We start from the raw sequence: 16905 nt of genomic DNA, 5'->3' as shown, positions 1-16905 counted from the left end.
CGTAATATGCACTCCGTAACAAAGATATTCAGGGAAAAATATCAAATACAGCTCAGAAATATCTTTGCCAAATTTTATCGAGATCGGTTCAGATTTGGATATAGCTCCCATATATATCTTTATCCGATTTCAAATTAATTGTGCACCAAATGGGCAATACAATTCCGAATTTCAAAGATACAAATGCTTCGGCATATTTAGTCCTTTGAACTTTAAATTATAATTATAATCATAGGGTGTATGATTGAATTCTCCCATAAAAACTTTTAATTGTTATGTGGAGCTCTACTTAATTAGCAAAGTGGTGTAGGGTATCATAAAAGTCGGCCCCGCCCGACTTTAAGACTTTCTTTACTGGTTTTTTCTTCAGTTTTTGATTGTTTACTGGCATGGAGATTCGAGCAAGTCGGATGTGCTCACTCTGTGCCGTCATTAGCCTTCGAGTCATCGAAAGGCTTTCCAAAGGTCGCCCTCGAAAAACATGAACTCCTAAAGATCTTCGATAAATAAATGGTTAAACCAACAAAAGACATAAAGGATCTCCCTTAATGCATCTTCAGGATAACATATACCATAAAGAATTTCTAGAAATAAAAAAGCTCAAACAAGAAGTTTGAAGATAGAATACCCTCAGACGACCTTCTTCTGATCAACGATTCTCATAGGTTTTTCTATGGTTTTATTTTAGATCGAAAAACTACTTAGAAGATCCATTGAATTCTTTAGTCTACAGAAGACCCTTGAGTAATCATATGACCATTTAAGACCTGCAGAACATTTGCTATCCCTAAAAGACCTTCCTGAGATGCTCAGAAGACCTTTTACTGATCGACGATTCTCATAAGCCATTCTATGGGTTTCTTTTGGATTGAAAAACTCCTTAGAGGACCTCATACATATAATTCATTAGTCTACAGAAGACCCTTGAGCAATCATATGACGATTAAAAACCTGCAGGAAATTTGTTGTCTCTCGAAGATCTTCCTGAGACGATCTGCATACAGAAAATCCCCAGAAGAGTTTTTAAAAAGTGCTTCCAAAAGAAAAAAAAAATCTTTCGAATGGTCTTCTGCCGACCGAATCCTTCTATAGACAGAATTTCTGTATTAGGTCTTTCACATAGCGAATATTTTCAGAAGGTCTTCCTTACGTAGAAGCTTTAGTGACCGAAAGTCTTCTCTTGACGGTTAGAAGATCTCTAAAATGAATTTTGATAACTTCTAGAAATATGTTGTGAAGAAACCTAAAAATATTTTACTAGGCGAAGATCATCCGATGGACTACTGTAGAAAGAAGACTCCAAACAGGTCTTCTAGAGGAAAATCCCCTTATAAAAGTATTTTATGGAAAATTTTCTTTGATGATCTCCTGTAGACAGAAAACCTACACAATTCTTCTGAAAACCGATTATTACCTCCGCGGCATTGTGTGGATCGAAAACTACCCGAAGGACATAAAATGACAAGAAGGTCTCAACAAGATTTTTTAACAGCAGCAGGGCCCCCAATGCGTGTAAAACTTCCGGGATGGCTCCCAATAGACAGAAGAACTCATGGAAATCTTTTTTTAGCCAGAAGGGTCAATAAGGTCCCTATAGACATAAAAAATCCTGGAATTCCTCAATGAACAGATTACCACCAAAAGGCGATGTCTGACGAAGACTTTTGGAGGGGTAATATATATTTAGAATACATTCTATGCGGTTTTTATAGAAAGCAGTTCTCTAAGCATTCCTCTATTGGCAGAAGCCAAAGGCCTTCAGGAATGGGCAGATGCACAGAAGGTTTTCTAGAAATAAAATACTCCTAAAGGATTTTTTCCATAGAGACGAAGACCGCCAGGAGATCCAACAGAGAAATTAAAACTTCAAAGGCCTATTAAAAACGGAAGGAGAGCTCCAGGAGACTTTAAAGCTCCAGAAGGACCTCTTTCGACAGGAGACCTTCATAGGGACTTTTATGAACAGAAGATCGCCAGATAATCTTTTGCAAACAGGAAAAAACAGGTGTTCTGATGGCAGAAGACATTAAGAAGATCCTCACGGTCTTCTAAATAATTCAGGAAACTCTCTGTTTTTAGTAGGATCTCAGCGGGTCCTCTAGAGACAGAGTACCTCTCGAAAATCACCAAAGTGTCTTTTCACGACATAAGACATCAAGAAAGTCTTCCTGAGACATAGGACCACCAAAAAATATATTTCAGAAACAGAATAGCTCCAAATCTTCTCCCCGAAGTGTCTTCTATTGAGATAGAAAAGCTTCAGAGGATCTTCTGTGGACTGAAGAAGACATTAGGATGGACAGAAAATTTAATGAAGTTCTTTTAAAGGTCAAAGAGGACATATTCTTTGGGCAAAGACCCCCAAGAAAGTTTTTGAGGTCAAAAGCCAAAACTCTTCCACCTTCGAAATTTTTTTTCCAAATGGTCTTATGGTGACAAAAAACTTAAAATAGAAGGCCTTCTAGAAGCCGGAGATCTTTTGGTTTTCTATGGATAGCCTATTTTCCGAAGATCTTCCTTAAAAAGAAGTTCTTCTGTAAATCTTAAAGGAAAGACAAATTATGAAAATAAGTTCTTCAAAAAGCCTTTCGTAGACGAAGGAAATGCAGAACGTCTCCCATTCACAAATATTTTGCTAAAAAAGAGCTGGAATAGATCTCTTTAGACAGAAAAACTTAACATGGTCTTCAATCGGCTAAATGCTACTTGGGGTACTCTAAGAACGAAAGATCGTCAGAACTGCGTTTTTGACAGACGACAGAAGATTCTACACAGACAGAATATCCCCAGAAGATGTTCGGCAAAATAGAAGGCCTCGAGAGGGTCTACTCACAATACAATCTCAGAATTACAGCGCAGGAACACAGAGATCTCCAGAGGGTTTCCAGTAACAAAAGGGTATCTATCGCCTCCCATTCACAAAATTTAGCTGGAAGGTATACTATCGCCAAAAGAACTAAAATAGATCTCTTTTAGACAGAGAAAATTCAAAGATCTTCATTTGGCTTAATACCACTTGGGGGTCCTCTAAGAACCAAAGATCTCCAGAAGTGCTTTTGGCACAGAAGATTCTACACAGACAGAATATTCCCACAAGGTCTTCGGCTTATAGAAGGTCTGGAGAGCATCTATACACAATACAAACTCAGAAATTCAGGCACAAGAACACAGAGATCTCCAGAGGATTGTCAGTAACAAAAGGGTATCCACGCAGATCGCCTCCCATTCACAAAGTTTTGCTGAGAGGTATACTATCGCTAAAAAGAGCTAAAATAGATCTTCAATCAGCTTAATACCACTTTGGGGTTCTCTAGAAACGAAAGATCTCCAGAAGTGCTTTTTGGACAGACGACACAAGATTCTATACAGACAGAATATCCCCACAAGGTCTTCGGCTTATAGAAGGTCTTTGAAGCATCTATTCACAATGCAATCTCAGAAATTCAGGCACAGGAACACAGAGATCTCCAGAGGGTTTCCAGTAGCAAAAGGGTATCCAGCTCTCCTTCTGTATAGATAACTTCTCGAGGAGACCTTCCATAGACTGGCGTCCTCCAGTTTTTTATATACAAAAACTTAAAGTTGGTTTCTTACATAGAAGTTACCAGAAAGTATCCTCCAGATAGATGCCCTGCAGGATATCTGTTACATAAAATATAAAAAAATATTCCAGAATTAGGACCTTGAAAGAAATTTGATGATCCAATTTTTATTCCGAAGTACCGAAAAAGCATTCAATAGTTAGAAATTAAAAAACCCGATAAAATTGCAACTGTACTCTCTCCCCGACCGCTTCCCACCTGATCATGTAATAATGACATCACTTTTCTCCGTGTACAGTTTGTCACATTGCAGTTTATGTGCCATTCTGTCATTCATTCATTATTTTCGGATTAATCAATGAGCCGAACGGTGTGAGACACAGAACTGTCCCCCCAGGGCAGACAATGATCACAACCTCTCGCATGCACATGTAATTTGCTCTCCCAAATACAGGTTACCGGCAGCAGCAGCAGCAAGTGTTGTGCAGAGAGCTCTTGTTTTGACCAAAACTGATTTAAGGGTGGTTCGAGTACCCAACCTGACGCATGGGCAAACAACCACTTGGTGTACGAATCTTGGTGCACTTGGCGGCCCAGAAATCACTTGCACGTTCACACACACATACTTACACAGGTTACTCTCTGCCACAGAGTAGATCGTGGTGGTGGTTTAATGGCTGGCTGGCTGTTGATTATGGTACATAAAGGATCGTTTAGCTTACGGGCAACATCATTTACAATTCAGCTACCGTACAGCAAACACTTGCCAATATTTTTTGTCGTGTTTTATTTTTTTTTGGATTTTCGTTTCATCCATCCATCCATTGTTCGTCGTTATTCGTGATCGCTCAAAAAAAAAAGCATGGCTGTTGATGGACAGAAATTTATGACCAAAACCCAACATTATCGCAAAGTGACAAAACCGTTGCTGGAAAGAAAACGTCGCGCCCGCATGAATCTCTATTTGGAGGAGCTCAAGGAATTAATTGTGGATACCATGGAGGAGCAGGGAGAACATGTGAATAAATTGGAAAAGGCCGATATCCTGGAGATGACAGTATCCTATTTGCGCAATCAACAAAAGGAGGCCAGGCAACCTTTGTTGTACTCCAGTAACCACAACAACGGTGGATCGAAGAAGACCCTCAATGTGGAAAAGTTTCGTGAAGGATACACCCAGGCGGCCTATGAGGTGTCTAAGATTTTCTCTACGGTGCCGGGTATTGATCGGGATTTTGGCACCCGGCTCATGAAACATTTGGGTTATCAACTCAAGGATTTGAAACAGCAACTATTTGCCAGCAACATGAACCAGTCGCTCTTGGCCGATATGGAACAGCAACAGCAGCAATTGCAGCAACATCAGGCAGCTCTCAAGGAAGAGGATGTTTGGCGTCCTTGGTGAAAACAACAAAGAGTCCCGAAACACAGAAGAATGAGCGAAAAAAGTAAATAATGGCGCCCAAACTGGCTCAGGAACAGAACAACGAATTTATCATCATCACCACCGCCGACCTTGTCTCATATCTCATAATTAAGAAGCTTTATTAGCATTTTAAGCCAAGTTAACACTTATTTGCCTTAAACACAAACAATCCTTGTGTTCTTTTAGTTTTTAGAATTGAAATGTTTTTAATTTTTTGTATTTTTTTGTGATAATCTGTGATAGCTTTTAAGACAAAAATTCTGATGGTACAACAGCAACAACTTAACGATCTCCAATTGATGGACAAGTTGATATAAACAATGTTTAAGCTTTAACTTAGTTTGTAGGCATAACGTGAAACATGATCTTCCAAAATAATTTTTAAATGAAAATAAATAAAATTAAAAAAATATTTAAAAAAATTAATTTAATTTCATGAAAAAGTAACTAATGAAAAATTGTATATCAAAATGTGGTGCATACTTTAAGGAGGGTACACATAAATGCAGTTGTGGGTAACATGAAACCTGTTAGAACATTCCCAAACCAAGTAAACACATATGTATCTGAATTATTTGAAATAATGAACATTACCAAATATGATGCATACTTTTAGGAGTGAAACCTATTTAAATGAAAATAAGTAACAACACTCTTTGGAGTTGTTAAATATTAAAAATTGATAAAAACCGTCAGGACGTTCGTCGCCTAACTAAAAATTTCAAAATATTTTTAATGGAAATAAAGAAAAAATATATAAATGTTATTGAAGTAATGAAAAATTAAAAGACAATAACTGGTGCATACTTTTAGGGGTATAACGTCCCAAAACCAAATCAAATCAGATGGATCTGTATTATTGGAAATAATAAAATATGGTGCATACTTTAAGGAGTAAAAAAAAATATTTAAACAAGTTAAAAAGCAGAAAGTTCGGCCGGGCCGAACTTTTAATACCCTCCACCATTTGCAACGAATTTGGAAATTTTCAAAAAATAAAATCCTTAAAAAATTCTTTTAAAATTTAAAAAACCCGAATATTGCCGTTGTATTGGGGTCTATACGACGTGGACCTACATAGGTATTGCTTGTCATAAGTCATTACCTTATTCAAATTCAAAACTTGAAATAAACGGTGAATAATGTGGCTAAAATCATCAAAATATAGGGAGGTACCGTTGTATCGGAGCTGTGCGAAGACCTGGACCAGTATAGATAATATTCTGTCATAGGCTGTAGCATCCTTTACGAACTTAAAGTACGACATCTCAAACAATTTCGATGGGTGTTGTACCTAAACTCGTCAAAATACCGAACATAGGGAGGTATATGGGGCCTATACGAAGACCAGGACCTCCATAGACAATTTTCCGTCACAGACTGTAGTTCTCATTTCGAACTCTAAATAAGTAATTTGAAACGATTCCGGTGAATAATGTAGCTAAAATCATAAAAATACCGAATATCGGGAGGTACCGTTATATGGGGGCTATATGAAAACGTGGACCTACATTGCCCATTTACGAAGTTAACTTGCCTAATATACCCTCCATAGTATGGTGGAGGGTATAACAAGTAAAATAGTATCAGTCAGTTTTGCCGACAGATGTATACCCCCAGCCTTGAGTTATGATTATTCCATCTCTTGACCCTTTATGGGGGAAGTTCCGAAGCAGTTGGCCAATATTGACCAATTCGTATTTGACCTAAGACTGACAAAAATATTACAACGTGCCATATTTGGACTATATTGACTACTTCCTATACTTTATATGAGATATGTGCAAATTTTTGGAAAATGTGGAAATATGCGTGGGGTACCAGATATAGCGGGCCGAAATATTCCACTTCATTTAATACGCATAAAAATATTGCTACGTGCAAAATTTAAGGGAAATCGAACATTTACAGGGTGAGATAAAAAAAACTGCAACAAAGTCAAACGCCATAATTTTTACATTTTTTTTAAATTTTATGGAATGAAAGCAACAAAATGTCGGAAATAGCACCAAATTTTAGAATAAGTTTAGATTTGTTCGAATTTGTTACCTTTGGCACGAATTATGGCCTTCAAACGGCCAATGGAACCGTCACACGCTGTCCGAATGTTGCTTTGCGGTATTTTGACCCATTCCCGGCTAAGCACTTGCTTGAGGTGATCGACACTTTGGTATTTTTAGTGTCAGCCTTGCTTTCCAAAATACTCCATACACAATAGTCCAACGGATTGGTATCTGGAGATTTTGGTGGCCTTTATGCGCTGGAAATGAAGCGAGGAAGTTCATTTTGTAACCATTCATGGGTGACGCGTGCTGAGTCCTGTTGGAATTTCCAAGGTCTGCGGCCAAAATATTTGCGTGTCCTAGACTTTAATACACCCTCCAGAATATTTGTTGGCGATAATATTCGGCATTTATTCTCATGCCACGGTCGATTAATACGAGCGTAGACTGACCATCCGCCGTTATGGCGGGCCACACCATCACCAAGGCTGGCGCTTGAGTTATGGTGGCCAACCGAAGGTGCACATTTTCAACTGACCTCTTTGGCAAGTAAACACGATAATTTTGTTTGCTGGACAACGAATGTTTTCTCATCAGGAGAAAACCAAAGTCGCCAGTTCACCACTTTCGGCCAAGCGAAGCAACTCTTTAGCTCTTTTGAGTCTATTTTTTCCTGTTGCAGTGTAAGTTCTTGCACTTTTTGGAATTTCAATGGCTTTACCCCCAGCTCATGTTTCAATATTTGCCGAATGGATTATTGCGATATGTTCAGCTCACGAGTCATTTTTCGGCCATTGCATATGATCAGCATTAAATTCCAGGTCGATTTAGAGATGCCCGTCCGCCTGTCCGTCTGTGGAAATTACTCTAGCTTCCGAACGAAAAAAAGGAGGTTTATAAAATTTTACTCAAATGTATATTATGTCTGCAGGACTTTGAAAATGGGACGATCTTTGGAATTTTGATGATTTTAGCGACATTATTCAGCGGGATTGTTTCAAATTTGGTATTTAAAGTTTGTAATGGATACTGCAGAAAATTGTCTGTGCAGGTCCACGTTTTAGTATAGCTCCCATATAATAGTACCCGCTCTATTCGGTATTTTGATGATTTTAGCTACTTTATTCACCTATTGACCTTCTACAAGCCTACTAGAAGATTTTTAGTAGATTGAATATTTTCTTCAAGTCTTCTATAGATAAAACCCTTACTATGGATCGATTTATGTCAAAGGTTCAACAAGTTTTCTATAGATTAAAAAAAAAGAGGATCGTCAATATGTCTTCTAGAAAAATTTCTTCAGTTCTTTTTTAATGAATGACGATCTACAACACTTCCGTTCATAGAAGATCTTTCACATTGGTTAGAAAGCTTTTTGCAGCCATGTTATGGATGGAAAACCAAATATAAGGCTTCATAAGATATAAGACTTTCTTTCTACAGATTTTCTTTAGATAGGAGATAAACTAAAGGTTTTAAATACAACTTCATCTTCAACAGGACGTATGTAGTTGTAAGACCTGCTGTAGGCAGAAAGGCGTTTATACATAGATTTAATTCTCCAGATCTTCTATAGAACGAAAACCTTTTGCAGACCTTTGAAATGTGTATTAACTAGATAACTAGACGACCTACCAAAGCCTTCCATATGTACAACATCTAAGAACACCGTCTTTGGCTAGAAAAAGAGTTCTTCTACAGCTATAAGGCCTTGTCTTCACTCTAGTTTAGTAAAAACTCTCGATTTTTTGGATTTTTCCGGAGGTAGGTATCTGATTCCGGGAAAGTACGTTTTTCTTGTGGGGCGAACACGAATGCCCAGATATTTGACCCGAAAAACCGGGCCCAAACTGATATGGATAACATATATATCATTTGAAAGCTAATAAAAAACACATATCCACCCGGATCCGTTCCCCCAAAAAAAGTAAAAACCCTTTGGAACGTTAATTTAGTTAGGTGGTAATCTAAAAACTATAACTATAACTGGAAAACTTTCAAAAGTCTTTTGTAACACGGTAGAGATTTTTAATAGGTCTTCTCTTGTTTGGAGACCTTTTAAATGTCTAAATAGAAGACCTTTCATAAACAAGCCATTGCAGAATTTTGTATGTCTTCTATCTATAATCGTCGAATATACTTTTAAAGGCCCTCTAGCTAGAGGGAACCCCATAAGGGTCTTCTGACTTTGGAGTACTTCAAAAATTAGATTTGGAACGCCTTCTAATTTTAAAGTCATTGGAAAGGTGTTTTAACTATAAAAGACCTACAAAGTGTCGAATGTAGGTATTCTCGTTTGTTTTAGAGGATTTTTTTTGTTAAAAATATTCCCTTTTTTTGTTTTTAAATTCAGTAAAAAAAACAGTCCTTTAGTACATTATTGCCACCCACCTGATCTCTCGAAAACATCTATAATAGTTTAATATAAAAAACAAAAGAATCTCCATTGTATTTAGCTATTCTTATTTCGCTTTTCTTTTATTTACTCCGAACTTCAAATCTCCGCAAATAGCCAAATTTAAAATCAATTTCAAATTACAATAGCCCCGATTCGATAGTCCTTCCAGCGACTAGTTGTGACACTTTCGAACAAGTGTATTGTCTGTTGCAAATGCAGCGCTGTAGCGTTGCAGAACAATAGTAAAATCAATGATGTGACATTGCACTTGGCACAATGGCCAGCCAGCGCGAGAGACAATAGGACATTGCAAACAAAAGAAACGCAGTGCCAACGACTTGGCAATATTGCCGGAGTGCTAAAAACAAAAGGGAAGGGAATGAAAGGACAATTTGATTTGTAGTTCTCGAAGTGCAGGACAATTTAAAGTCAGGTGTCCAAAGGAGGCAACACTTGACAATGCATCTGGCGAATCACTTTACTTGAACAGATTGTTTTTATATAGGTAACGGAATTATTTGAAAATGGTTAATTGGGGTACAGTTGAACAGGTTCGTAGTTTGGCAATTGTGTGATACAAATTGCATCGCTTAAAACCTAATCAACCCAGAGAAAAATGTACTCATATTTGTGAATATTGAAAATTGTAGAGCATGAACAAAAATCAAGTGCAGTTCTTTCCTTATTGAATAGGAAAGGTTTTTTATCAGTGCTAGGTCAGGTGCAAAAACGGAAAATATTGGTACTTGATGGAGTGGTACCTCTCCCATAAAGAATCAAAATTTCGAATAATTATGATTCTTTTAATATGTGAAATCAGAGTCCATATCTGAATGTTTCTATTAACACAAGATCAGGTGTGAAAATGGAATATAGCAGAACACTCCTTCTGGTACTCCCCCCACAAAGGGTAACAATTTATCAATGCTTACATCTCTCATAACTTGCGAAACAAATTCGCGATTTTTTAAAGAGTATTGAAATAAATGACTGACTGACCTCAAATCAACGTCCAGACGAAACGGCATAAGAAAGAATTTTGAAATTTTGCACGAGGGCCAGTCTTAGTGCTTAGGCGTGTAATAAGGCAGGGTTTTAAGAAAATCGTACTAAAAAGGTACGAAAAATACTGAAAATTGAACACTTCATATTGAACAAACGAAATGAGCTACAATTTTGAAATTTAGAATGGAAGTCACTGAAGGAGTACAGATATCAAAGAATTTTTGGAAATTCGAACTTTTACGGTTGTGAAAAATTCACAAATGGTACTAAACTTCTAAAATGGTAATACGGATAGAGTTAAAAACTTTGAAATTGGGTCAGAGACTCTGGGTTGGAAAATAAGTTCGATATATGAAGGTGGTTTTGGAAATGTGTACTAAGTGGGCGAACTGTACTAAATAGTACTAAATTTGGACCAGCTTGGTTTAGGGTGAACGGATGAAGCTTCAATTTTAAATTTTGTATTGAGGACCCTGTTGGTGGTAGATTTGTTGAAAAGATGTGGTTTTGGAAATGTGTACAACAAAGCCACCAAGAGAAGTAAATAGTAACAAGTATCGTACTATTTAGTTCTCTTCTATACTACAATTCTATTCTACAATTTGGAATCGGTTACACATATAGTACCTGGAATCTGAAGTTTGGTATTAGAGTCGATTAGCCTGGACATAAGGAGGTGACTTCGGAAATTTGTACTATAATTGTACTAATGAGCTGGAATCCCGAAATTTGAAATTTAGGTCTCTCTGGGTATCTGGAATTGCGATATGGAGGTGGTTTGGAAATGTGTCACAAAATTGTACGAAAAGTACTTATTAGTACTAAATTTAGTATTGGGGATTGAGCTGGAATCCCGAAATTTGATATTTAGGTCTCTCTGGGTATCTGGAATTGGAATATGGAGGTGTTTTTGGAAATGTGTAACAAATTTTGTACGAAAAGTACTTATTAGTACTAAATTTGGTATTGGGTGAAGGAATAGGACTGGAATTGTCAAAATTGATATTGAGCTCTAAGTTAGTGTCTGTGGTTAGGATATGGAGGTGGTTTTCTAAATGTGTACTATATTTGTTTGAAAAGTACTAATTGAAACATAATTAGATATTGGGTAAAGGGATAAAGCTGCAATTCCGTAATTTGATATGTAGGTCTCTGTGGGTATCTAGGATTAAGATATGGTGGTGTTATCGGAAATGTGTACTATAATTGTACGAAAAATTACTAAATTGTACTAAATTTGGTATTGGGTGAAGGAATAGGACTGGTATACTCAAATTTGATATTAAACTCTGAGTTGGTGTCCGTGGTTAAGATATGGAGGTGGTTTTGGAAATGTGTACTATAATTGGTCGAAAAGTACTAATTGGTACTAAATTAGATATTGGATGAAGGGATAGAGCTGGAATTCCGAAATTTGATATTGGTATATGTTGGTATCTGGGATTGAGATATGGAGGTTTTTTCGGAAATGTGTACTATAATTGTAAGAAAAGTACTAAATTTGGAATTGAAAGAAAAGAACAAATTTTGAAATTTGATATTTAAATAAGAGTGGTTATTTGAGTTTGAGATATGGAGAGGAGTTCTAAAACTGGGTACTTTAACTGTATGAAAATAACTAAATGCTACTAAACTTGGTATTGGATGAAGGAATAGAGCTGAAATCCTGAAACTTGCAAAGAATGTCATTTTTAATGTCTGCAGTTGAGAGAAGTAGGTGGTTTTTAAGAAGCCTGCTATAAACGTAGCTATGTTGGGATAGTGATAGATATCGAAAAGTTTGCATCGAAGACACTGTTTTTGTTTAGGATGGAGAGATGGGATTGGTTTCGGGAATGCGTACTATGAGTATTCGAAAAGTACCAAGTGGTACTAAATTTCCCATTAAGTGAATGGGTGGAACTTGAATCCTGAAATTTGATATTGACAGATGTATACCCTCAGGCAATGTTAGAATCGTTGACTTGTTGCGGAAGTTATGACAGATAAAAAATTGAAAATTGTGACTCTTTGTGGGTGAAGTACCAGAAGGGCTTCGCAGATATACATTATACTCACAACAGATCTTGCGTTAGCAAAAATATTTGGATACGTGAAGTTTAAAGAGAGTTGGATGCTAATTTCGTTTTTTTTAACTTGAACCTTTTGTGGGGGAGGTACCAAAAGAAAAGGTCCGATCTCTACCATCTTTATAATAAATCTTGAGTTGAGAAAAATAAATAATATTGGAATATTGAGATGTGTCAAGTCTGAATGGAATAGGATTTAATTTTCCGCTTTATGGGCTTCATGGAGACTCAAAATTTGGATCCTTTGTGGGGAAGCAGCCAGAAGGAGTGAACCGATATATCCCATCTTCACAACAGATCTTGTGTTAGTAGAAATAATGGGATGTGTGAAATATGAAGAGAACATGATGCTTATTTCGGATTTTATGATCATTTTGGTTATTCAGAATGGTGACCCTGTGCAGGAGCGATACCAGAAGGAATGATCCGATCTCTAGGATATTTATAACGTATCTAGTTTTAATAGAAATGTTGAGATGTGCCAAGTCTGAATTTAAGCGGATGTTGATTTCGCGTTGTATGAGCTTCAAGGGTATCAAAATTTTAACCCTTCGTGTGAAGGAGTGTACCGATATATTCCATCTTCACGCCAGACCTTGGGTTTATAAAAATATTGGCATGTGTAAAATTTTAAGACAATCGGATTTTTATATCACATTTTATAAGAGTTATAGTTATTCAAAATTTTGACAATTTGGGGGGGAGGTACTTGATGGAGTGAACCAATACTGTCCATTTTCGTACCTGACCTAGCACTAGCACAAATATTAGGATTTGGAAAGTTAGAGCAATATTGGATAATCCTTTCTTTTTCTGTACTGTAACACATTTTCTTTGAAAATGTTGACATTTTGTGGGGGAGGTACCAGAAGGTGTGAACCGATATTGCCCATCTCCGAACTCGATCTAAGTTTGACAATAATATTATGATGTACCAAGTTTGGATCAAATCGTATACTCCCTTATAGAGTTATCGTGCGTACCAGCCAGTCTGACAGACCAACGGACGGACATCGCTAGATCAACTCCAAATTCCTAAAACGGCACAAAGAGACCATAGACATATGACTGAGGGTATAATTAGAAAAAACTTTTGATACAATATTTTCTAGATATATATTTGAAATAGAGATTTCAGTTCTTTGGTGGCTTATGGCGAAATTTGGTGAGGAATATGTTTGTCTTTAACATTATCCTTCTAGGATGATGTTTTTGTAGGACATTTTTGCATAAATTCACATTAAGTATGGATTCGCGGTTTTAACGCCAAAGTGTGCTTTTTAATGTTAAGGGATCTGGCTTTTAGGTACGACTTGGACTTTTGATGTCTTCTAGGACCCATAGTAGAATTTTATGACAAATAATTTTGTAGAATATTTTGTTTTTCTAGGATATCGTTTAAACAAGTTTTTAACCATATTTAAAAAATGGACCAAAAATACCGCTTTGGATCAAAGGACTAAAAATTCCGCACGTTTGACGGTTATATATTTTTACCAGTAATGTTGTTTAAGACACTAAACGCCGAATATAGCAGGATTGTAGGAAATCGTAACCCAAAAATTTCAAAAAAAAAAATCAATTTCAATAATGAAAACTTGTGTCTCCTATTTTTAGCTATACTTTCAGAATCTGTTGAACTTTCCCTATAATTATTTAAACTTTTTTATATTTGACAGGACAGCGGAAATTCGTATAACTGTAGGTTAAGCAACGCCTTTGCCTTAGTGGCACAAGTTCGGCATAATCTCACTCCAAATTACAAATATTTTACAACACCCATCTCATCTCTCCCATTACACATTGAATTTTTGGCAAAGGCCTTCCGAAGACCTTAGGTCAAGAACGTGCGCTACTTACATCATAGGTTATTCTTGGTGGCACCCAATAACCCAGCATAGGCCATGCTGGGCATACGCAAGACACGAGTACAAGCTTTTCCCAGCAACATAGCATACGAACACCCCACGATCCCATAATCAAAGTAGGAAAGGATCTCACGATGGTAGGACAAGTGCAGGCCAGCAGCTAAACAAGGACACCCTGGGAAGACACGCGCATTTGTTAGCTTGCTCCAGCTCCATGGGCTGAGGGATGACGCTCGCCCAAAATGCCATTGCATTTAATGTCTGAGAAGAAGAAAGCAGGAAACAATTAGATTCCGATGCAGTTCTTGTTGTTGTAGTTTTGTGTGGAAAACAAAAAAAAACGACAGCTGTTATTTTTCTATTCAGCGTTGAGATTGCTCGAAGGAGCAGAAAAAATATTCCCAGGCTTTTGAAACAATGGCCCAGGATTTCTTGGCTGCTTGTGGCCAGGTGAGCAAATGAAACTCGCGTGAGAATGTGGGAATGAAAGTGTTTCCCACGGTTGGTAAAAAGGTCCTGGCTGGCTGTCGGACTGGCATGACATGCCTTTGCATTAATTTTACTTCCTTAAAGGTAAACAATAAACACAAACAACAATAAGGGTGCATTTGCCAGCACCAGCCACCACCACCACCATTATCAGACAAGCCAAAGGGAGACAGAGAAAAAGAGAGGGAGAGAACTTCGTCAAGGAACACAATAAGAAATGCCAAGACACATGCCTGGCTTGGCTTGGGCCTCCAGCTTGCCATGGGGGTTGTTTCTTGGCCGATCGCCAGCACACTCTCATTGTTCTGTGGAGGTATTTTCAAAGAAACGGAGAGAGAGAGAGAACACATTCCTTTGGTGCTTCCAAGATAGGGGTGTTTTGAGAGCTCGGCCAGAGCGTGGCAGTATTTAAGCCAGCCGAATGTGAGGCAAGACACACACAACGTCTTGCGCTCTTCAAGCGACAACAGCTTAGTTTTTTGCTTCGTTAAACCCAAAAAAAACAAACACACACAACTCACACAAAATGTCTGTTCAAATGTCGGAAATGTCAAAAACCTATCAATACCGCAAAGTAATGAAACCCATGTTGGAACGTAAACGCCGTGCCCGCATCAACAAATGCCTGGATGAGCTGAAGGATTTAATGGTGGCCACTTTGGAGTCGGAGGGTGAACATGTAACCCGTTTGGAAAAGGCCGATATTTTGGAGCTGACCGTAACCCATTTGCAAAAAATGAAACAACAACGTTTGGCCAAGGCCTCCAGTGGAGCCAGCAATACCATGTCCCAATCGGAGGGCTTCCGTTCCGGTTACATTCATGCCGTCAATGAGGTGTCACGTTCCCTGTCCGAGCTGCCGGGTGTCAATGTCAGTCTGGGCACTCAACTGATGACACATTTAGGCCAGCGCCTGAATCAGCTACAGCCACCAGTTAAGCCATCGCTGCCTTTAAGTACCCCGCTCTCCGTGCAAATTGGCGCCCCCAGCTTCAAGGGTCAATATACCGTGCCCATTTCACCTGTGTCCAGTTACAGCAGCAGTCCCAACTCAAGTGTGGGCAGTGAGAAGCAATCCAACTCGCTGCTGACCACCTGTCCCAGTACACCGGCCATTGATGTGACCAGCATTGATGTCGATGTTGATGAAGAGGATGAGGAAAATGTATGGCGTCCTTGGTAAACAAAACAACAAACCATGGCCAAATAGCCAACCACCCACCAAACCAAGTCTTCCACAATGTTTTGCAACCGCCAACAGGTTCCTGACATCAATCAACCCACCCAAACAACACAACCAACAAAAAAGCTTTAAACAAACAAACACTGAGAGGAAAAGAGATCGAGAGAAAATGGAGAGAAGCCATTGATCATTAGCCACTAGATTTAATTATTATTTTTATTATTATTGTTTAACTTTAGTTTAATCCAACTTGTGATAGAGTTTAGTAAAGCCTTCCAATTCCACACACACACACATATACACATCTTACTTACACTCACATACATACACACAATCATTGTTAATTTATTTAGTTTTGTAAGGAAAAAAAAAACATTATTTAAAAAGCAAAATAACAAAAACAAATATTGAAAAGAAAATTTTGAAAAAAAAAAATGTTTTATTGTAATGATTATTCGGGGAGGAAATGGGGAAAATATTAAAAATTGTGTATAAAAAAAAATTTTAAAATTTTAAACGGGTCAGGGGTCATATTTCAGGATGGTACAAGAAGATTGACACCAGATCTCCAGTTGAGAGAAAAAATAAAAAGGAAAAGAATAAACTCTCCCACAAGTTATGAGAGATATAAATATTGAAAATTGTGATCCGTTGTGGAGGATGTACCAGAAGGAGTAATCCGACATCTATCATCTTTACACCAGATCTTCTGTAAGTAAACACATTAGGATAAACCCAGTATGAAAGTAATCGGATATTTATTTCGCATTTTAGGAGAGTTAAATTTTTTTAAAAACTTTGACCCTTTGTGAGATAGGTGCCAGAAGGGTTGGACCGATATGCACCATCTTCACACCTGATCTTGTGGTGATAGAAATATTGAGATATACCGAGTATAACAATAATCAGAAGCTTATTTCGC

The 16905-nt window shown here is 37.6% G+C and overlaps 2 protein-coding genes across 2 annotated transcripts; both read left to right on the top strand.

The window, feature by feature from the left end:
- The first annotated feature begins 3865 nt into the window (after positions 1–3865).
- On the top strand, positions 3866–4953 carry LOC101889256 (enhancer of split mdelta protein). Its single transcript, XM_005187142.4, has one exon. The coding sequence runs from the start codon at positions 4405–4407 to the stop codon at positions 4945–4947; it is 543 nt and encodes a 180-aa protein (XP_005187199.1). The 5' UTR covers positions 3866–4404; the 3' UTR covers positions 4948–4953.
- Positions 4954–15231: 10278 nt separating this feature from the next.
- On the top strand, positions 15232–16306 carry LOC101901371 (enhancer of split mgamma protein). The gene has a single exon (XM_005187127.4). It carries the CDS (start codon positions 15327–15329, stop codon positions 15981–15983), a length of 657 nt encoding a protein of 218 aa, XP_005187184.1. The 5' UTR covers positions 15232–15326; the 3' UTR covers positions 15984–16306.
- Positions 16307–16905: the final 599 nt, after the last annotated feature.

Source organism: Musca domestica, unplaced genomic scaffold (genome assembly GCF_030504385.1).
Source record: "Musca domestica strain aabys unplaced genomic scaffold, Musca_domestica.polishedcontigs.V.1.1 201, whole genome shotgun sequence".
In the NCBI taxonomy this organism is placed as follows: Eukaryota; Metazoa; Arthropoda; class Insecta; order Diptera; family Muscidae; genus Musca; species Musca domestica.
This window is presented reverse-complemented; position numbering and strand designations above follow the sequence as displayed.

Bases quoted from the DNA above. Each gene is read 5' to 3' on its own strand.
- LOC101889256 (XM_005187142.4), top strand. From the start codon at position 4,405: ATGGCTGTTGATGGACAGAAATTTATGACCAAAACCCAACATTATCGC.
- LOC101901371 (XM_005187127.4), top strand. From the start codon at position 15,327: ATGTCTGTTCAAATGTCGGAAATGTCAAAAACCTATCAATACCGCAAA.